We start from the raw sequence: 21,650 nt of genomic DNA, 5'->3' as shown, positions 1-21,650 counted from the left end.
GCCTCTATCTGTTTCAGTAATGTAATGCTAGAGTACATCACCTACTACTATTACAAGAATTTCTACTGTATATCTGTTAATTTTTCAGTTTCAGCAATTCTTCCTTTTTCAAAACTGAACACCAAAGCCTTGTTTTGCACATTCTACTGTCTTAAAACAAAATAAATAGGCGCCCTGTTTTGAATAAGCGCCCTCCCTGGAGGTAGCAAGATAAATACCACAGAGACACCATCGTAAGGAAGTGCCCCGAGCGTTGAATCGAATCATCACCGCATAGAATAGTCTCTTTCACAGCCGTTATTAAGTTCTCTCCCCCACCAGAGAAAGTTGCGTGCGAGCCTCAATCACGGTGGTTTAAAACCTCTTGAGGTGGCTAGGGACGGGAGCTTATTACGTAGTAAGCACAAACGTGGCTGCCTTAAGACTAAACGTGCACGAAGTGACGTAAGAACACTGCTGATGTGATACAACTAAATGAAACTGTTCATTCGCCTGGTGGTCAGTATACTCGTTCAATCTTTAGAAATTCGTCAAAATGTTCGGCGAAGAGTTTTAAGAGCGTTTTCCCTAAACATATGTAACGATGAAAACATCTGGACCTTCTTTTGCTTATTTGGGCGACTGTCTATCCATTCTGAACAAACCAGCATTGATTAGGTATTAACAGTTTGGCTAAAATAGCTAGAAATCGCATAATTAATGTACACACCACGACGCTGAATACAATTTTTTTAGTCAAAGTCACGCGCGAGCGGCTTTCTTGATCTACCACGATGTAAACAGTTTTCACTTCATCACTTCTTATGCCTGGTAAGCAAAGAAGGGAAATTATAGTAACCGTTAAGTTTTGGATTTTGGCGACGTCAGGCTAACTACGTACAAACAAGCAATAGCCTGCTCCAACACCTGATTCAAAATTTTAAACTGCTAAAAGATTAATTTTAGCCCACGTTTCCGTTTGAAACTGGAAACCGTGTATCGACACTATGCAGACACAAGTTAACCACGCGGACAAGCTCGCTTTGAGCAGCTCAACCAAAGATTTATCCAGATTGTCGAAGGAAATTACAAATAATAAATGCCTAATTATGCGACAAAAAATATTTATGAGGTATGTGATTTTACCTTGGCCAAGGTCTCAGGTTATTTATTATCTCTATTGTTTGCCGGAAACACACCCTAGCTACACATCCTCTAACTGGTCGATTCTTCACACGTGACATATTCTAATACTACTTTATTCTGCCCAAACCTTACCGTGTTCCCTTTGGCCTTCACATCGTACTTCGTTCTTCTGCTCTCTCCCTTCCAATTCTCTCCTTGAAGTGTCGTTGAATGCAAAACCGTTCATAAAAGTAATTACATCTCTTGTTTTCCTTACTTCCCCGAGCAGGGAATTGATCACATAATATTGTACATGCATTGCGTCGGGTTATTTTGACTGCGTTCAAAATATCAACTTCGCTCTTACTGCGAGCGATCTAAGATGCATTTCAAAGGGTTGATGATTGCTGTTCAAACTCTCGATGGCGAAGCTGGTAAGAAGAGAAGAGCAAAGGCGTATCTTCGCAGGTATCGCAAAGTTCAGACCCACCAGGTAAATTCAGTTATAAATTCGTACAATAAATTTCGCTCGGGGTATTTAAAATCATTATGCATGAAAACAGCAAATAAGTTATTTGCATACAAAGTTCATTCATTTGAATTTAAACGAGGCTTTGCTGCTAAGGTTCACTTGTGCAGCGTAATCGCTTCGTTTTTCGTGTGCGGTCGTTTAAGAAATTTCTACTGAAGGGATTGCTGTGATTTCGGCCTCCCTGCGTTTTGCCATGGTACGTCTATCAGTCATCCGATACCGCTTGATCCTATCTCAATATTTCCGTTGTCACTTTATTGCTTTTGTTGTGATTTTTTAAAAACAAATATAATTTATTCCCTGTTACATTTCAATTCCCATGGGCAAAATACACGAAGCTGTTATTCAATTATAAAGGCAGTCTTGTTTGGTTATGTTTAAAAAAAAATTTAAACGGCTCGAGTGATGTTTTAAAATCTGTCGGAAACGGTGATAATCGATTTTTCCCGTTGCGTAGTTTGCGCAACAACCGATTAGTATTTTACTTAAAATTCACCAAAGATTTGGTTATTTTTCAAGGATTGCTCAGCCTTTGCTCTCTGTACGGAGATGATTTTTCTCCAGGTTTTGATTTCCGCTCAAGTTCTGATAGGAAATCATTTGGAATCGGGCGGAAATTGGGAAATCGTGTGCCCTTTTCGTTGGTATCGTGTTTCCTAAGTTTTGAATTGTCAAAAAAAATGTGTAGCCACAGAAATTATTTTTTTAATTATCAGTCTCTCTCTCTTGTCGATTTTGTAATGTTAGGGGTGTGAAGCTGGCGAAGCGATAGAGGACAAAAGTTACCATCAAAAAACTGAACCTGAAAATTGCTCAGTGGACACGGAGTCGAACAAGGTTTGGCGTGTGCTTCTTTCCCGAGGTGAACCATTTTTTAATTGCAACGATTCATAACTGATTGCTAATATTGTTTATACTATTGCTTTGTTTTGCAGGCTTATCAAACTTGGCTTATATTCCGGCTGGGTATTCTGAGTGGCATGTTTTTCGTGTTGTTTACCGTGCTAGTTATTGCAGGTATGAAAACAGTGACAAACTCTTGTAACTATGTGTCGAAATAGTCGTTTGTACATGCTGAAGGTTTTCAAGATATAATGATCGTGTCGTAAATCGGATGCAGAGTTCCAAGTCACGCTAATAGGGCGCTCTTGTGCAATCATGGCAGTTTTATGGATCTTTTCATCTAATGTTTGGGTTTGATGTAATGGAAAGCTTATCTGAGAACTTTTCAATAACTGACCATACGAAATTTTACCCTGCTGAGGTTTGCTTTTCCGGTTTCGGCCAACAAACCATAACAACTAAGAAAGTACTTACGTCACAATCAAGTTACTAGTCAATTATCCATGTAAAGCAAACGCTATTGTAGAGAGTTCACAGTTGGCTGTTCCTTAGCCAAATATTTCCACAGCTGTTTAATGAGAATTCTGACACCCGCTTTCCTTCTCCTGAGGGATATATTTTGTTTCTCCGATTGAAATATTTTTTTAGCAAGCTTCGTCGCGGTTGTTACCAACGCAGTAGGAAGATGTCCAAATGTTGAAAATAACCAGATAATGACTGTCACCTGACATTTTAATGATTTTTTTTTCTTCAGCAATTCGGGCGGACAATGACATCCAATGGCAACCAGCGTTCCGCATGTATAGAGGAATGTTTCTGTTCGTACTAGAATTTTTTTTCTTTGGAATCAATTTACACGGCTGGAAATCAGTGGGTATTAACCCTGCACACATCTGTGACTTAACGAATAGTCTCTGCCCTCTTCGAATGCTAGAGGTAAGATTCGTGAGATGTACTCGTGAATTTTCTAAACCCCCCTCCCCACCCCCCTCCATGACACCTTTCTGACCCCCAGCAGATTCAAAGATGGTAGCAAAGCGAGGGGGGTGGGGGGTCCAGATCCTGTTTCATGCACAAATTTTTAGTAAAAAATTCGCGCGTCTCGGGCACTTAAAGCAGAACTTCACACTTCACAAGTTTTAAAGGGAAAACTTCAAATCCCAGCTTGCCTTACCTTTCTGTAAAATTCTCGTGTCAAATATTAATTTTGGGCCTTGTCATGCGCCACTCGCAAACCCTTTGCCTCCCTCTCTTAAAATTAAAATCAATCTGGATGAATGAGGGACTTTCGAGGCTCACAATTTATTGCATTTTAGACTGTTTTCATCAATATCAGAACATTTTACTCTTCTGAAGCTTTTTGCATTAGCGTAGAAATTTTGCTAAACGCTGAACCCAGCGGTATCAATTTTGTGACAAAATCTCGGCACAAGATTGCAGTTTTCATTGTCCTGGTGTTCATCAAAGGTAACTGTACGGCACTTGAATATTTTGAATAAACTTTGTTGACGTTTTACTGTATCTGTGTTCTCTCTGTCTCTCAATAGATGTCGTTGTTCTTCGCCGTCCTATGGGGAACAAGTGCTGTGGTTTTTCTTTTCTCTGAACATTTTGGACTGCCGCGTTATTTCCATCCAATTGCGTTAGCTTGTTTCTTTTTTATTTTCGGTATCAACACGCTTGACTTCTGTTTAAGAAAAGCAAGATTCTGGCTTCTTAGGGCAATTGTAAGTATAGTGTTCATTCCTCTCTAATTTTGTGGATTAATTCCCACACGATTTCTCCTCAATTCACTCTTTCTGACTTCTTCGTTTCGCCTCATCGTTCTCTGAAATGACAGTTCCCTTAGATAACAGAGGGGGCACTGGGGTCTAAAATTGTTAGAAATGTCGCTTAAACAGTGAGACGGCCTAAACATTCTAAAGAACTGATGTTATCCGCGTTTTTAAAAGTGATAAGGTCAAGGGAAAAGATAAGCGGATAGGAAAAAAGTGGATATCAAAAGTCGAAAAACTGACAATTCTGCGAAGAAAATACGTTAAACTAATCTCAGTAATGTCCAACACCGGAAACCCTATTGCGTGTCTCTCGGTGTTTGTTCGTCCGAGGTTGGAGGTAATTTTACTCCTTGACACAAATTGTTGACCTCGTCAAAATAGATTCGTTCATAGGCACGAAGGAATTTTTTCTGAGATAGTTCAGAATCTGTAGCTATCCCCGACTAGTTATTTTAACAGCAAGTTGTTAAAACAAATTTAATTTGCTCTTTGTTTTTCTTTTTTTTTTCAGTGGCGAGTTTTGACAGCGCCGTTCCACCATGTAGGATTTGCCGACTTCTGGCTTGCAGATCAGCTAAACAGTCTTGTAGTTGCTATTCTGGATATGGAGTATATGTCTTGTTTTTACGCACTTGACTACTACTCTGTTCAAGGTGAGCTAAAAATCATTGCAATTTCATTTTCCTTTGCCTTTTCTGCTGTTGGGTTTTTCTGAATCTATCGAGGCCTTCGTAATCTGTGCAACTTCGTCTTCCCTCGGGTTGCGGTCGGGTTAGCCAGGATCTACCGAGACCATCATTATCGGTGCAACTTCGTCCTCCTTCGCGCCGTAGTCGGGTTTGTCGGAATCTGCCGAAGGCAGCACCATTGGTGTAAATTGGTTTTCTTTCGGCTTGCTTCGGGGTCTTTTTGTGTCTGTCGAACTTCTTACGCTGCCAACGACTGTCAGAAGAGAAAAAGCGAATTTGGTATTTTGATGAAAACGTCAACTGGATGGAGTCAAAAGAAGTCTTAATACATATGTTCAGAGTTGCTAGTACTCGTTCTTGCGTTATTTTATCTATATTTCTTTATCTAATTTCTTGTCTGTCATTTTGTGGGAGAAAATTCCTTCGAGCAAACCTCTACACGCAGGATATCTGTGGGAAGTGTTCCCCCGTATAGCGTAACCATCATATCACACTTTCTGAGGGTATTGACTCACTTACATTCTATGTTTTATTTCTCTTGTAGACCGAAGTAAATGCGGTAGCAAACTGTATGGGCTGAGACCGCTGATCGCTTGTCTCCCTGCGTGGTGGCGCTTTGCGCAGAGTCTGCGCAGATACGATGACACAAAACAGAAATTCCCACACCTTGCGAATGCTGGGAAATATTCCACAACGTTCTTTGTTGTGTTCTTTTCAACAGTGGCGACAACTCACAAAGGTATCACTCATGGAGAAGTTAGTTGAATGTGAAAGAAGGCATATAATGAAAGTTTTTATGGTTTCCTTTTCATATTTCACCCTTCCTAAATATAGTCCGGCCGATAAATTAGATCGCAAAAATGCAGAAACCGATCTAAGTTGGCCTTAAAAGAGCTACGTCGTAGTTCGTGCATCTTGAAAAATTTGGCGGAAATTTTTCGAAGTTCCTCATTTGCAGTTTGCGTTCAGTGTCTTACTTTTGTTTTGTTTTTTTTTGTGTGTGTGTTTATTTTACCACGCAAATATTTTTTGGTCTCCCTCATGTTTATTGTAATCTTACTTTGGTTCGATATGGGCCTGTACAAAACTGACTTGTGTATTTTTCATGTAATTTTTATCTTTAAGGGAGATAACTTAACATATTGTTTTCTATCGACAGAAAATACTGGTAAACAGCAGATGGATTTCTACTTTTTGTTTTGGATCTTCTCGGCGTTCATCAGTTCGTGTTACACCTACGTGTGGGATGTGAGAATGGATTGGGGACTAATGGATTCTAGTCACGGATATCTTAGAGCCAAGTTACTATTCAAACGCTTGGTAAGTAGAGGCATGGGAACGAAGTTTAACTTCCACATCTGGGGTCATTGAGGCCATCGCGACTAAGGTACATGGGTCGGGATGGCCTTTAGCGTGGGAAAGGACTAGGCCAAGAAAAAAAGCTTGGGTCATCGCGATGAGCAACAGATAAGAAAATTTTTTTAAGAAACGGTAAAATATCGTATGGGAAAAATTTAGTTGTGGAATGAGGAAGGAGGGAAAATTCTGTATTTTATTCTACACTCCACCCGTGGGCTAAGGGGAACTTGTAGCCCCGGAAATTGGCCAGAAAAGGAACCCGCGTATTCTGTAGTTATATTTTCGAATTAAAATGTCCTTATCAAATGTATTTTTTTTCTCTTCTTTCTGCAGGGGTTTTATTACTTCGCGTTGGTTAGCAATCTCTTTCTTCGCTTGTCCTGGGTCCTGACTGTATCAGTCGGTGAAGCAGGACTGTTTCATTCTGAAGTCCTCACAGCATTACTAGCGGTGTTGGAAGTATTTAGGTCAGTGGTAGTACTAGTTGGCTTTTTAACTTTTGTTTGGACTTGCCACACGAAGAGAGAGTATTACGTGACAGGCGCAGAACTCCGTTTGTGTTTGTTGCGTTACTTAGTGAAAGTCCTGACCTCTCAAGGCGGTGGGTTATGGGTTTCCCTGAAAGCAGTTATTGCTTAGCTAAGCAATCTTTGTAAGAGAAAACTGTTACTTTTATGATGTGGCGTGCGAACTGAATCGTTTGTTCTTGAAAAGAGATGTTATGATTTAAAACAGTTTTAAGACTGTAAGAAGATTTAAAAAAAAGAAGATAGCCTTAACTAAAAATGAAGAAGTCGGTATTTTTACCCAACCGGTGTCTACTTAAGTGTTTTGACTCGTATTGTTGAGCTGAAAAATTGTAGAAAAAGTCTCAATTTGTTTGCGCAAAACTGCGCACGAGTCCTGAGCGTTTGATATGCCATGATCTAGTTGCATAACTAATTGTGAAATGTTCCCTTTCCAGGCGATTCGTATGGAATTTTCTGCGAGTAGAAAATGAGCACTTGAGTCGACTAAAAGGAGCGGCGGATCATAGTCAAGAGGAACTCAGAGAATATGACGAAGATGAACAGTCAGAAGAGTTAATAGGATAATAAATTGTGACATACGATTGTCAGGAAATCATGACAATCCCCAATCCCACTTTTCTCTATGACGAAAAGTGTACGCGTCCTTAACTGGACGAGGAAGTCTGGGGAAACTCGACCTTTAAATTTGGGGATAAACAAAACTTAGTGGCTAACTATTTCAAAAATTATCATCAACTCTGATATTTAATGACAAATATTACTTAAGCTACATAAATTATTATTACATTAATATTATGTTTATGTAGAAGAACCACTATTGTTAAATTAGATGTTAAACTTTATTTAATATTGTTAACAAAACGATTACAGTGGAATGGGGAGTCGCGTCTATTTTGTTTACTTCAGAGGGTTATTTTTTTTGTCTGCAAGGCATTATAATGTTCCTTATTTTTTTTTAAGTCAAAGAGATTATTTTGGGGAGGAAGGGTTCTGGTTGATTTGTAAAGATATGAAGGTGCATAGTACAAATCGTTGTTTTTGGAAATGCCCATCTAGAGATGATTGATTAATTAAAGCGAATGTGATGAGTTTATTTTTCTAACTATTCGGTGAAAATAAGTTGATTTCATTTTGATTATCCTTCTTCGAAGTTCGAGCAGGTTATATAGTACATCGGTCCGTGAATAAACCGAGAAAACACCAGAGAGCTAAGAGCAATTTTCATGGGAATGATCCCGGTTTGCTCTGGTTTTGCATTGCAGACCTATCGCAAATCAAATGGTTCCCTTGGGTTCGCTTGAATTTTTATTTGCTCCTTAATTAATTTTGCTTTTATTTGGCGACGCTTGGTTGAGAAGCGCTTTCATTTTGGCGTTCAAAATGAACAGCAATTTGTATGTGTTAATGAAAAAAAAAGTTAGCACTTTTGCCTTACGTTCGTAGCCCGATGGGAAAACAAGGCTTATTACGGGGTATTATTCTCATTTTTTTATAAGTTGATTACAATATTAAAAGGATTAGAGGGTAATGTACCAATTACATTCGAATTTAGTATTTTCATTTGCACTCGGCACTCATTCACATCAAACGGTATTTGCTATACTCATTGAAAAAGAAGATGATGTTTATCAGGTGTCTATTGCTCACTTAACAAAGAAAACTAACTGGAAATAGCTCATAATGAGACAAGAGGGAAAAGATATGGCTTAAGACGGAAATCTGTCCTCGACCGTATTAAAAGTCTTTATTGGGAAATATGTTACTGTGTAATGTATTTGGTCGTTTCGATGTCTTGACTATTAAAATCTTTCGAACAAAGCTTGTTTCATCGACTTTTCTTTCTTTTCGAGGCCATTTCATTAAATATTTCGGATACTCTCACGTAGGGTTAGGGTGTATCGCAAAAGGGAGCACCTACTGTTCAGGTTAAAGGTTTCAGCAGCCTGAGTAAATTCTTCAACCATTAATCTATTGTTATCTCCTTTGCCAGCGGTCTTTTCAGGGGATGTCACGTCGTGCTTTCGGTTGCGTGACATCCCTCAGGGGGCTGCGAAAGATACAAAAAGCAACACCTCGGTAAATTGACCCCTGTTGAGGGGGAAATCGGGGCCTATTATAAACCGCAAAACCGTAGAAAAAATCATCTTAAACCGAAAAACTGAAAAAAATGCAATCAAAACCGAAAACCGCATGCAAAACTGTCAAAACCGATACATTTTCACATCCCAGTTATTAAAGTCCTGATCGATCTGATTCAGTGGTGACAAGTGTAGCATACAGAATAAACTACACTAATTTCATTACAGGATTTATGAATGCTATGGACTTGGCATTCGTATCTTCTAGTATCTGCTTAAATTAACAGCTGCCCTCTCGAGGACCTTGAGCGTGGTCTTTACGGATTCAGCTCAGCTCCAAGGTGGGGGGGGGGGGGTTGCAGCTAGTAATGGCGCCTAAATAAATAAAGGAAGTTTGCACAGAAGGCTCTATAGGATTGCAATTTTACAGTTGCAAAATGCTATAGCTCTGGAAAGTTTCATCGAGATTCCCTAATCTAACATTTCCATTTGCGAACTGAGACCTGAAAGTTTGGCCTGTAACTTGGTCACCAACTTCGAGGTGGCATTGATTAAGAAATTCTAGCAATGTTCGCGTAGCCGTACCCTCCCCTCCCCCCCCCCACCTTAGGGGGGTACGGCTACACGTAAGCTACCTAGTAATCCCTGCGATATTTCAATTGGTTCGTCACGCATTCCTCTCGATAACATTTGCGTTTAGCCGCTATTCGAGATCTGTGGAGGCGCGTAATTGCCGCTCAGGTCGAAGAGAAACCGGAACCCATAGGAAAAACCGAAAACCGCATCGAGTATCAAATCCGAAAACCCGTCAATAGTTTTCGCGGAAAGCGAAAACCAAGTGCCAAAATACGGAAAATGCGTAAACCGCAACGAACACCAAAACCGAAAAACCGAAGTTTTTTGGCACAAAAACCGAATAACCGATTTAAAATATAGCCAAAACCGCAAAACCGAAAATCCCGATGCCCCCCTCCTCATTACTAGAGAGAAACTCATTTAAGTCCCAGTACATGAAAAACTTCTGTTGGTTATCACCTCGGTTTCTGTGTAATGCATTTTTTTGCACAGTCAGAATGATAGTTTAGTTCACTGTTTTTCCGCAAGGTTTACGGATACCGTAAAACTCCGAAAATAAGCCCCGAGGCTTATATTTTTCAAAGGAACTTTTTGAGGGTCTTATTTTTGGCAGGGACTTATATTCCGAAGGGCTTATTATAGGAGGGAAATTTGCGTTTCAAAATTGGCTGGGCTTATAATTGGAGGGAAATTTGTTTCAAATTTTTGTTCAGAACTTCCATGCAAAAACTTTGTCTTCAGACCGAAGGAATTCAAAGCGCGAGTGAAGAGCGAACTGCGTAAAAGACAGTAAACTTCAACACATGTTGACCACATTGCTTTAGTGAACGGATTCGTTTTTTTATGATTAAAAAAGGCTTCCTGATAATGGTGATTATGTGTAGTTTGCTTTGGTTTGTATAACTGAGGATAATTTCCAAATACAAACCCCCGGGGGCTTATATTCGGAGGGGCTTATTATAGGAAGTATTTTTGCGTTTCAGATTTGGTGGAGTTTCGATACGGAGGGGCTTATACATGGAGGGGTTTATTTTCGGAATTTTACGGTATGGCACTAAAATTTTCATCCCTGCCACGCGTGCTTATCACGCGCTTTACACGCGCGCGAGGTAAACACCTGGTTTTTGTAAGTTTAATAGTTCTATAATTTTATACAGTTCCATAATACTACATCATTTTAAACACTTTTATATAGCTTCTAGGTTTATTTATTTATCTTTTCTTTCGTGACTGACCTGTAAATTTTCTTTATATAGCTAAGTGTTAGCCACGAATGTATGTATGTAGACGAGCCTCCGATTGCCAGCGGTGTTTTCAAGCATGCTCAATGCCCTACGAACCGGCGTGGAAATTGCACCATTTCTCGTGGGCCAAAGTAACCGGGAGAAAAAATAACACAAAAGTCAACTTTTTCATAACCAAGCCATCAAAATATCTTACAAACAGCACGATCGAGGAATGGATTCAGACGCAAACGCACCAGATTCGTGGGATTCTTTAGACGATCCTGGCCCAGGAGAAATGAGTGAAGGAACAAGCGATTTGAGTGCCCAACTTCATTCGCTCAATGTAAACGCAAAACCTTTTGTACCAAACGTCAATGCGCCGGCATTTGTTCCTTCGTTTTTGAAAACAGTGACGACTGATGGTAAGGCCCTATCCTCTTTGTTGATCCTCACTCTATCATCATTATGGGTGAATACTCTGACCACAATCGTATCTTGATGAAGTTTTAAATCAATTTTCCCAGACCATTCATTGTACCGCTGTACTCGTGCTCTGTCACGATCAGATTGGAGTCATTTCTCTTTTCACTTCTCTGATGATGTGATCAAAAACAGTCGATGTTACTTATTGAAAAGTCTGTTTTGTGCTTTCCGTACAGTCAAAAGGCCATTGTGTAAACTCTTAAATCCACGTCAAATTAATATTAGCGCTTGTGCAAACTCTCAGTTGGTATTGCCTTTAATAATCTTGTGACTTTTATGAGAAAGTTGTTTCACAGTTATAATGGGTAGTTCCTATTTTGGTTTGTTTATGATTCAGCTTCTCCTTCTACAAATGGGGATGTTGATCAGTCGGAAATTGCCGAGAAAAATTCGGACACTATTAAGGGTGAGTATTGTAGAATATTTAATGAATTGATCTGATGTTTTCACAACTGTATGATCATAAACAGTTGTTTGCAATTCATAATACTGAAATTCGTTTCAAAATCGTGAAAGGAACTTGTTTAATATAGATTTTGTCATTGTACAATTATGTCTCTGTTGATGTCTACCACTGCTGCTTTCTTCAGTCAGTGACACCAACAACAGTCGTTTTCAAGACTACCCCTCTGGTTTTTAAGCCAGTTTTTAAGCCATTTTCTATAAGTCTCCTCTAGAATGTTCCTAATTATGAAGCGTACTTGACATTTCCCCCTTTATTTTCAAAAAGTGAAAATAGAGTTTCCTTCTCTCCCATATACCAGGTATAGAGGTAGTGTTTTTCAAGTCAGGGGAAAGAAACTAGATATACAGAAAATATATGATTTTAGTAAGGTTGTCTCCTGATCTATGGAATAAAATTAGGTGGGGAAAGATGGGTGGTAATTTAGTAGGTTCAAGAACCTGGAGACATCTCCTGTCAGAGGGTATCCAAGTTCCAGAAGCATGAATTCACACAAAGTATTGCCATCTCTCCCTCCCCCCCCCCTCTCCCTCTGTACTCTCTGCAGACAAGATACTAAGCAAAGCAATATTACCCAAGAAAATAACACAGTGAGCCCAGCTACAGCTCAAACCTTGATCTCAAGATTCAGAGTATAGAGCATGACCATTTGGCCATGAAATCTCACTTGTTTGGAACTGGCAACTGCAATTTAGAAGTAGTCTGCACAGAAGTATGAAAGGAAAGTGGTTCTATTTTAAGGGCAGGTAAGGGAGGAGGAAGACAATTTGACCAGAGCTGCCTTGTCAGTTCTGACTGTTCTGTGTTTGGTCAGGACAATCACACTGATCAGTTGTGATGAATGGAAAGCTGCTTTGTTATCTTAGATAGCTGCCTTATTTATTTTTTTAATTTTATCAAAGGAGATGTTCCTGGTGAAGACAAAGAACCCATTGACATGAAACCAGAAACAAATGAAGACAGAGGAGGTAAAAAATTAGATATCTACAGTATATGTTGATGTGCTCCAAGTTGAAGTAATAATCAGTTTATGTTACATGGTGTATGGAGTTGGCAGAGGAAAGGGAAAGAGAAATTGGAAAAAGCATGTTTTAGAATTGAGTTGTGTTAAGTTTTTTTTTTTTTGGCTGTTGACCTTGCTTTTAGGGTTTTCCCTTGCTGGACAAGAAAAACCAACTTGAGAATGTCCAGAGTCAAACCCAATTGCTTTACTTTGTAATCATTGTTTACTAGAAACCAAGGAAACAGTTGAAGTAGAGGCTGAGGAAGAGGAAGAGGAACAAGTGAAGCCTGTGAAAAAAGAAGCAAAGAAAGAAGTTGAAGAAGAACCTGAAGACAAAAGAGAGCATCTTAATATTATATTCATTGGTCATGTTGGTAAGAACTTCGCATCAATATCGGTATCTGGGCAACTACCCAACTACCCCTAACTCAACAAGAGTCAATTGATAACAAGTTAGGGTTAATGTTGGGTTAGGGGAGGAGTAGGTGGGCAGTTGCCCAGATACTGAACTTTACAGAACTTCTTAACAACTTTGTTCTTTCTTTTATTGATAAGATGTACTCCTTAACCCTGTACATGCTAACATCAGTGTGCATATTCTCTATACTGTTCCCCGTACACTTCTTAAGGTGCTGACAAAGAGAATTTGTTGAACAATCAAGAGCTTCAGTTGATGATCATGTTCCTTATTTGTGTGACTTCATTATGTGATCCAGGGGTGATATTGTAAGAAATTAGATTAATATCGCTCTTAGGGGTCAGATGGTTCAATTTGTTGGTAGAGAGTCACCTTAACTGCATTTGCTTCGGAGAGAATTCACATACAGTATATTTACATTTTATGAAAACTAACAGAATCCTGAGTTGACTTAATGATAATTGAGGTTACCTGAGATGATTATTGAGATTTCTAAGGTAAAAATCAAGACACATAATGAAACCTGTCTTTTTCTTCCAGATGCTGGAAAATCAACAATTGGTGGACATGTAATGTAAGTTTGATTATGAAATAATGTAGTTGTAGAGAAGTAATGAGGATACCATGAAAATGCTTCATTACGTGTATTTGTGCACTAAATGATTTACAAGGACATTCTTGATGCAAATTTTATAATCTGTCCTGGTTTGTCCTTTTATTTTCATATTTTTTTGTATACTGGAGATGATCTTTACTTAATTTGTCACCACTTAAAACTAAAGTACTGACAGAGGTATTATTTATTAAAAATGATAAACTACTTTAAGTAATGATTATTTTATGGCCCTTGTAGAAACCTGATTTTCTGTTGGTGTTTTTTTTGTTGTTGTTGTTTTGTTGTAGCCTTTTTTTTCGTTCACTGAAAATGTGCTTTCAGTAGTTTTCAATTAAAATCAATGAGGTGTTATTTCATAATGACAAAGTACTTAATGATAGCGTGGTGCCTCTTTAGGTACCTGACAGGACAGGTTGACAAGAGAACACTGGAAAAGTATGAAAGAGAAGCAAAAGAGAAGAACAGAGAAACATGGTTAGTTTATTAGTTCAAGTGTATTGTTTGGTTTAGAATTCTCCTAATCATACTCAGGACAAAAAGAGAATTGTTTTCTCTGTTATCCCATTGGATAAGCTTTTACTAAAAGTTCCCAGCCCAAAATTATTCAGCATTCTATATGCACTTGTGCTCTGTCTAATATAAAAAAATTGGTGAAACTCTTTCATTAGCTTTACCCCTCTTCAACTCATGACTGTCACTTTATCTAAAAGCAGAATGAATTGTTTCAGGGAGATGAAAATTCTTAACGTTATCTGTAAGAAAGAACATTTGAGGTAGAGACAAGCTTTCAAAATTTGGCTGAGAGAAGTCATTTTGAACAAAGTCAATAAAATTGTTGTAAAATAAGTTTATATTTAGACAGAATGATTTTAAAGGATCTTGACTTGTCCCTGGGAGTATTTTGCATCACCCTTATGCTCAAAAAGCTATTTGACATCTCAACAGTACTTGCTTACAGCTCAAAAAAAGATGGTAGCCTGGAAAGTTGTCCTTCTTGTCCTAGGCTGTTGAACAGCATTTTCATCAAGCTTTGATACATTGTAATGCTGATATTCATGTAGGTACTTATCATGGGCATTGGACACAAATCAAGAGGAAAGAGATAAGGTATGGCAACAGTGTATACATTCAACACTCTGTGGCATATGAAATGGTACTTTCTGAAACCTGGATGATTCATAAGTGAAACAGTATGAATTCCCTGATGTAGTCTATGCTCAGCTCCAGGAACATTTGAATTTCGTGACATGAACCATTGGAGGTTTATGTGTACTCATTGGGATTCCCATTTTGTTTAGAGCAAATCTGTGCATTTTTATCAGGGCACAAACAATTTCGCAACAGTTAATGATATTCCAGGGTTTGGTGTGATGACCATTTTACTTCCATGGCACTGTGCGCCATGCATTTCTTTCAATTTGGGCTCTGACAATATGTTACTGAATCAAAGGATATTTCTCTATTCTTTTCATGTTTCTGCCTGAAGATGTAGTGTTCAGGATAAATTCTTTTTTCTCACCCCTGGGAGTGGAAGGGATCATGAAATTGTGCATTAGCAGTTAGCATGAAATTGTTGGTTTTCTATTCATAACTTGATGAATTGTTTCTTTTATTGCTATCTTCTTTAGGGTAAAACAGTCGACGTGGGGAGAGCTGCGTTTGACACACCAAACAAACGTTTCACATTACTGGATGCACCAGGACACAAGAGCTTTGTTCCAAACATGATCAGTGGAGCGGCACAAGCTGATCTTGGAGTACTGGTGAGTACTATGATCAAACATATTTGAAGTCTTTTAATGGAAGAAAATGTTAAATAAATGACAAATGAAATGCTTGGTATAAAAGACATGTAAGAAGTACTGGTACATGTAACCCACTGTAAAATCTCTGAAAGTGCCTAAAATTTAGCTTAAATGGTTAACTTCTGTCTATTTTGTAGTGAATCTACCTCACTGTTTCTCATGATTTCTCTACAGTTTTTACATATTTTTGACACAATTTTATTGACTGGTAAGAATATAATTGTATATATATATACAATTGAATAGGTGTCAAACCAAATATAGGGCCGATAATTTAGTGTTAACAACTGAGTAGAAAACGTAAATTAGCCACTGTAAAGGGTAAAAAAGCTGACATTTCAAGCATTAGCCCTTCGTCAGAGTGATTGATTATTCTCTGTGCAACATCTTTGTTATGTTAGGTCATCTCTGCCAGGAAAGGAGAGTTTGAAACTGGTTTTGAAAAAGGAGGTCAAACGAGGTAAAAGTTTACTGCACAGTTGTGTTTATGATGGCTTAGCTCTCGGTAGCCACTGACTTGATTATTTTTACTTTTCTTTGCTGTCTTTTTTCCTTCTTTTTTCAACCTTATTTCCTGATGAGTATTGCTATTTCTTGTTTTCTCTCAGAGAGCATGCTATGTTGGCCAAAACAGCTGGGGTAAAGCATTTGGTTGTTCTTGTTAATAAAATGGATGATCCAACCGTGGAATGGGATAAAGGAAGGTTGGTGCCTCTGATCTCTGGAATGCTTCAATCATTTATGGTCTGTTCAACACTTCCCAAGCCACTCTTTCATTTTATTTCCAGTTTTTGGGAGGTTTACCCTTGCTAACATTTAACTGCTTCTTGCACATCTTTAAGGTATGAAGAAATCCAAACAAAGCTGACTCCATTCCTTAAGAAAGTAGGCTTTAACCCAAGGACAGGTAAATTGTAATTTGCTTTGTTAGCAACAATTTTTCCCATGCCTCTTTTTAAGTCCATATATGTTTTCTCCCACAGATGTCCATTACATGCCTTGCTCAGGATTGACAGGTGCCAATCTCCGCAAAAGGCTTGATCCTGAAGAATGCAATTGGTTCAGGTGAATAATAAGAATTCCACTTTGACCCTAAGTTCCTCCTCCACACTTCAGTTCTGTTAAGTACTCATTCCAAGCAAAGTGTTTTTGAATAACATTTGAGGGAATACATCTTAAATTTTGATGTCATTTTTGTTGCAGTGGTAAATCTTTTTTGGAATATATTGATGAATTGCCATCATTGATACGGTCTGTTGATGGACCACTCAGAATACCTATTTCAGAGAGATACAAGGTAAGTAAATTCAGCTGTTTTATCACGTTTGTCCCATCTTGTAGTTAGGTTATTGCTGGTATGGGATGAACACATAGAATTCTAGATCTTTTTGTCAGTATTGAAGTGCTTGTGTAGCAGCTAGCAACTGAGCACACGGTTGGGATGCTATCTCTGGTAACCTATCCTACAATTTCTATGTGAGCCATTTTTATTGGTAATGACATTTTTTTAGTGCAATTTGGTGTTAATAAGCACAAGTAAATTTTTCAAGGACAACAACAAGCTTGTAGGGCACCATCAAGTTGCACTGGAAATCATGAGTAACTTGTTAATAATTTGCATGAAAAATGCATCACAGAAAGTCAAGATGGAAAAAATTGTGGCAGCACATGCACTTTGTAGATTATACTAGTTGTACAACTTTTCACTTGTGTTATGTGTATTTGTTTTCAGCCAATCAGATGCACATTTTCTTTTTCATGTGTATTATCATCTCTGTTATACCACCAATCTTTAGGAGCTTGTTAGCATGGTTACTTTTACATTGATGTTATAATTGGTTTGTTGATTGTGACCTCAGGACATGGGAACTGTAGTACTCGGCAAAGTGGAATCTGGAAAACTTAGTAAAGGCGAGACATTACTCTTGATGCCCAACAAGGTGACATAAATTTTCACTGCATTAGTTAATGTTGTTGTGGATCAATTTTTTTTTACTTGTTTAATGATTTATCCTCTAGCTTTATCTCATGAAATAAGAATGCCGAGGTTTTGTTTTTCTTTTAGCTGTGGTATTTGAATAAATGGAAGAAGAAAATTTAATTGGTAGTATTAGGGCCTATTTACACGGTACGACTTTGTCGCATGCGACAAGCTTACGACAGGCTTACGACACGAATTGTTTCGTTTAAATCAAACCTACAACTCGCTTACGACTCTTAAGTCATGTCGTAGGCCTGTCGTAAGCTTGTCGCATGCGACAAAGTCGTGCCGTGTAAATAGGCCTTTACTGGTTGTTCATTTTTGAGCACACTCTAAGGGAATTGTATGCAATCTTCTGATAATAACATCATAACTCATTTCATACAGGTCTCTGTAGAGGTGTTAGGAATCATATTTGATGAAGAAGAAAGAGGTGCAGCAGTGGCTGGTGATAATGTGAAACTTAAGCTAAGAGGAGTAGAGGAAGAGGTAAATTTATAATATTGTGTTGTGAGAGAGCAAGTTCTAACTAGACCTGTCAAAAAACTGCCACAGAGTTCGCTGTAACAGTGATATGAATATATTTAAACATTCAGCAGAGGGCATTCACAGCTTGGGGAAAATAACTTTAAACATAAATTTCAATAATTGTTCTGATTATGACTAATTGATGAAGCAAAAAACTTTTGCTTATTTCCTACAGCTTAAATTTGGTGTTTGTAATATAGAGGTTGTTGTAAGAGCCATGTTTCTTTTCCTTTGCTAACTTAGCAATGTAATGGTAATACCATACTGTTTTTTTTGTCATAGTCTCTGAATTGGTACAGTGAAAAAGAATCCTGCCACAACCACAAGACACTTTTCTGTTCCCCATAAGGTGTTTCCTTATCTAGTCCCTGTGATTACCCTGTCTGCATTCTCTGTCCCTTAAGAGTCCTGTTTTTTTCTCAACGGAATGATTTAAATTAACGAGCTTCAGTTACTTACAGTTACTTCTCACAGTTGACTTGGATGCTTTTTTGCGTTACAGGATGTCTCACCAGGATTTGTTCTCTGTTCACCAGACAACTTATGCCACACTGTTAAAACATTTGAAGCTCAGGTTTAGTATGGTGTATTTTTACCATTGTTATTTTGGGTCTTTATTACTCTTCATTGTGAATTCCTCATATTGGATCCAAGACCAGGTTTCAGTCCTAGTAGGGGTAGTTTGTGTTGAAATTTTTTGATCAAGGCACGTAACTCTCATAGAACCTCTTTCCTTTTGCACCTTGTTCAGATTTTGAATCGTTTTTTTTTGGGGGGGGTTGGGGAGAGGGTCTAAGGGGTTAAGAGAATCCTCGCAAGCATTTTTTGGGAGGACGGTACGTATGTTGGATTTTATCATAACGAAACCAAGAGGTCAAGTTTTCCAGTAATGACAGTCTCATGCGTTGATAATAAGGGTTAGGTATGAAGAAAGCTTGAGGGAGGAAGTGGAGTTTTCAAGGGTTTTCTTTGGAGTGGAGTTTCATTTTGCCTTCCATTCATTTGTTTGCTTCATAATTAGGTTGTTATTCTTGAGCACAAGTCCATCATCTGTGCTGGTTACAGTGCTGTTTTACATATCCACAATGTCGTAGAGGAAGTTACTTTCCAGGTAGGTTATGTGTATTCTGATGAATTTAATCTTAAGACTTACCATCTGTTTTGATGTTGACCAAGTTGGAAAGCTCTGTTGGTTTGCCGTCACTGTAAACAATTACTGTTTCCATATTTTCAAATTGTTTATCAAATTGAGGATTTTCATAAAGACAAATTTCTCTATTGTTGGCCAAGAATGATTTTCCGAAGATTTTCGCTGATAACTGAGGCCTCCAAAATTGCTTCCTATATTAACCAGCTCCTCTAAGAAGGAATTACCTTTAAAAGCTTTTTGATTCCTTTTTATTTTCAGAGAAAGCTTGTAATGTACATAGTAGACAGCACAATCACTCAAAACTGCAGTAAAGAACGTGTGTTTAATAACGATATTTCTTTCTTCTGATTATTTTCGTTGTGAACTTATTTTTGTAGATTCTAATAGCATTAATTGACAGAAAAACAGGAAAAAGGCAGAAAGGAAGACCGAGATTTATTAAACAAGACCAAGTGGCTGTAGCGCAGCTTCAAACATCGGGAGTTGTGTGCATCGAGAAATTTGCCGACTTTCAACAAATGGGAAGATTTACACTTAGAGACGAAGGTAACGGTGATATGGCATTAATATGGAATTTTTACTGTTAAACAATGTATTGTGTATCAAGTAAAGCAATGGTCCTCGCAGATAAGTTGTAGAAATTGCAGAAAAGAGGCGTGGAAAAAATTCAAGCTTCGACGAGATGCAAACCCGTGCCTCCCAGACATTAGCTGGGCGCCGCTATCAACTGAGCTAAGAGGCCACGCATTGGGAGAGAAGCAAATTTTAGAAGGGTATTGTGCAGTTAGAAAGTTTTGATGGGCTCATCAATTGTGGTGTATACTTTTCAATCCGTTTATTATATTTATTGGCTTAGTTATTTGCTTATTTGTTTATATAAATATTTATTTAGTTAGCTATTTAAGTAGATATTTATTTTGCTTTTCTCATTTACTTTTAGGCAAAACCATTGCTATCGGAAAAGTTCTGAAGCTACTATCTTAAACAGGGTGAATTAGGGAATTAAAACACATCTCCAGGAAGAACTTGCGAAAATGAATGTCACTGAATAAGTGGAGCGTGAAACACTTTTATGTCGTCCAAAACAGCCATCAAAAAAAGAGAGACAATTTATATCGTGGATAAGATTTGATATCAAGCCAGATGTCGCCTTTGTATACCTGAGTCAATTTTAAGCTTCATTCTCATGCTTCGCTATCAGCCATGAGGAGGAAATTACATTGGAACGACGATCCTTGTGTTTTGTTGAACTTCGCAAATAGAAGATTATATGGTTAAGAAATATCTGGAGACGTAGGGAATTGGAGTCGTAGTTTCTTGTTGAGAGTCGGGAAATAACCAAAAGATCCAGGAGATCACTTATAAAAATAATTCGTTGCCACACAGTGTAATTTTCAATTGACTATCGAAAGTGAACCGGGGTTGCATCGTATTGATTTCATTGCGCTATGTGATTGGTCGAGAAAATTAGCGCCACAATATTTGCCAGTAATGGATAGAAGGTGAAACTTATATCATTCCAGACACTATTATAACACAGCGGTCAAACGTCGGTGCATGTAAGATCGCTGTGAAAACCAAGTTGTCTCACACGAGTTACATAAAAAGAAAACACACACACACACTAACCAGTAAGTCATGGTGTTTAAATCATTCAACTTTTATTGCAAAGCTCAAACTGAATGGTAAATTTACAAGATACCCGTCCTTAGGTTATCCTTTTCCGTACTTTTTTTCCCTTTAAAGGTTTCTATTTCTTATGTTCCCCTTTGATGATATTGTGCGCTGGAAATTGATGCGCGGCCTGTCAGGATTAATACCTTCGCGCTTGCCTGACGTTTGACTGCTGTGTTTACTGTTACGCGAGCTGTCTTGCGCTTGAGACCAATTGCGTTCATTTGCTTGAAGTTCACATTGCCTTCTTATGGAATTTTCCTTGCCTCTGATTGGCTGATGTTGAATGCTTTGGTTGTGTGACGCTTAATCGAACTGCGCTAGAGGTATTTTAAAACTGTGCTATTCTAAATGTAAGAAATGAGAGGTTTGTTAACGCAACGAGCGTGATTCTGTGTTCGAAGTGTAAATCGTTGAAATACACTCGTAGGGTAAATTAATAACGAGCACTCAGTGAGGTAAATGTTTATGTCGCAGAAAACGACTTCGTCTGCTTATCTGTTCTGAAAATTTCCCAGTTGCGATGTATATTTCTACAGTGTTTTATTTTTCTCTTCTAATTGAAAAAAAAATGAATAAATGTTATTTAATCAATGTTTGTCATCTTAGTCTCCCTTTGGCACGCCCGTGTCAAGGCGAAAAAGAACATCTCTTTGTTCCACAACAAAACTAGATATATATTATCTTTTTATTCTATTTACGCACATGACGTTTCGACATTGCAGACTGATTTTGATGGTATGCTTAACGTGTGTTAGATACGAAGATGGTTCTGGTACAGCGCACCATAGAATCTCTGATTCAGTGGTAGAGC

The 21,650-nt window shown here is 38.2% G+C and overlaps 2 protein-coding genes across 2 annotated transcripts; both read left to right on the top strand.

The window, feature by feature from the left end:
• Positions 1-265: 265 nt before the first annotated feature.
• LOC113664640 (solute carrier family 53 member 1) lies at positions 266-8,653 on the top strand. The gene is made up of 10 exons (XM_027180266.2): positions 266-1,597; positions 2,384-2,473; positions 2,572-2,653; positions 3,234-3,415; positions 4,027-4,206; positions 4,769-4,910; positions 5,491-5,685; positions 6,106-6,266; positions 6,639-6,772; positions 7,270-8,653. The coding sequence occupies exons 1-10, from the start codon at positions 1,487-1,489 to the stop codon at positions 7,397-7,399; spliced, it is 1,407 nt and encodes a 468-aa protein (XP_027036067.2). The 5' UTR covers positions 266-1,486; the 3' UTR covers positions 7,400-8,653.
• A 2,138-nt stretch (positions 8,654-10,791) lies between these two features.
• On the top strand, positions 10,792-21,430 carry LOC113664642 (eukaryotic peptide chain release factor GTP-binding subunit ERF3A). The gene is made up of 19 exons (XM_089185287.1): positions 10,792-11,137; positions 11,536-11,604; positions 12,564-12,629; positions 12,895-13,038; positions 13,623-13,656; positions 14,095-14,172; positions 14,760-14,805; positions 15,327-15,461; positions 15,905-15,963; positions 16,112-16,207; positions 16,346-16,410; positions 16,487-16,568; positions 16,707-16,800; positions 17,363-17,443; positions 17,872-17,973; positions 18,515-18,586; positions 19,034-19,123; positions 19,540-19,708; positions 20,103-21,430. The coding sequence occupies exons 1-19, from the start codon at positions 10,948-10,950 to the stop codon at positions 20,144-20,146; spliced, it is 1,716 nt and encodes a 571-aa protein (XP_089041413.1). The 5' UTR covers positions 10,792-10,947; the 3' UTR covers positions 20,147-21,430.
• Positions 21,431-21,650: the final 220 nt, after the last annotated feature.

This window comes from Pocillopora damicornis, chromosome 10 (genome assembly GCF_964200805.1).
Source record: "Pocillopora damicornis chromosome 10, jaPocDami1.2, whole genome shotgun sequence".
NCBI classification, from domain to species: Eukaryota; Metazoa; Cnidaria; class Anthozoa; order Scleractinia; family Pocilloporidae; genus Pocillopora; species Pocillopora damicornis.
Note: the sequence above shows the minus strand (reverse complement) of the source record. Positions and strands in the feature narration are given on the sequence as shown.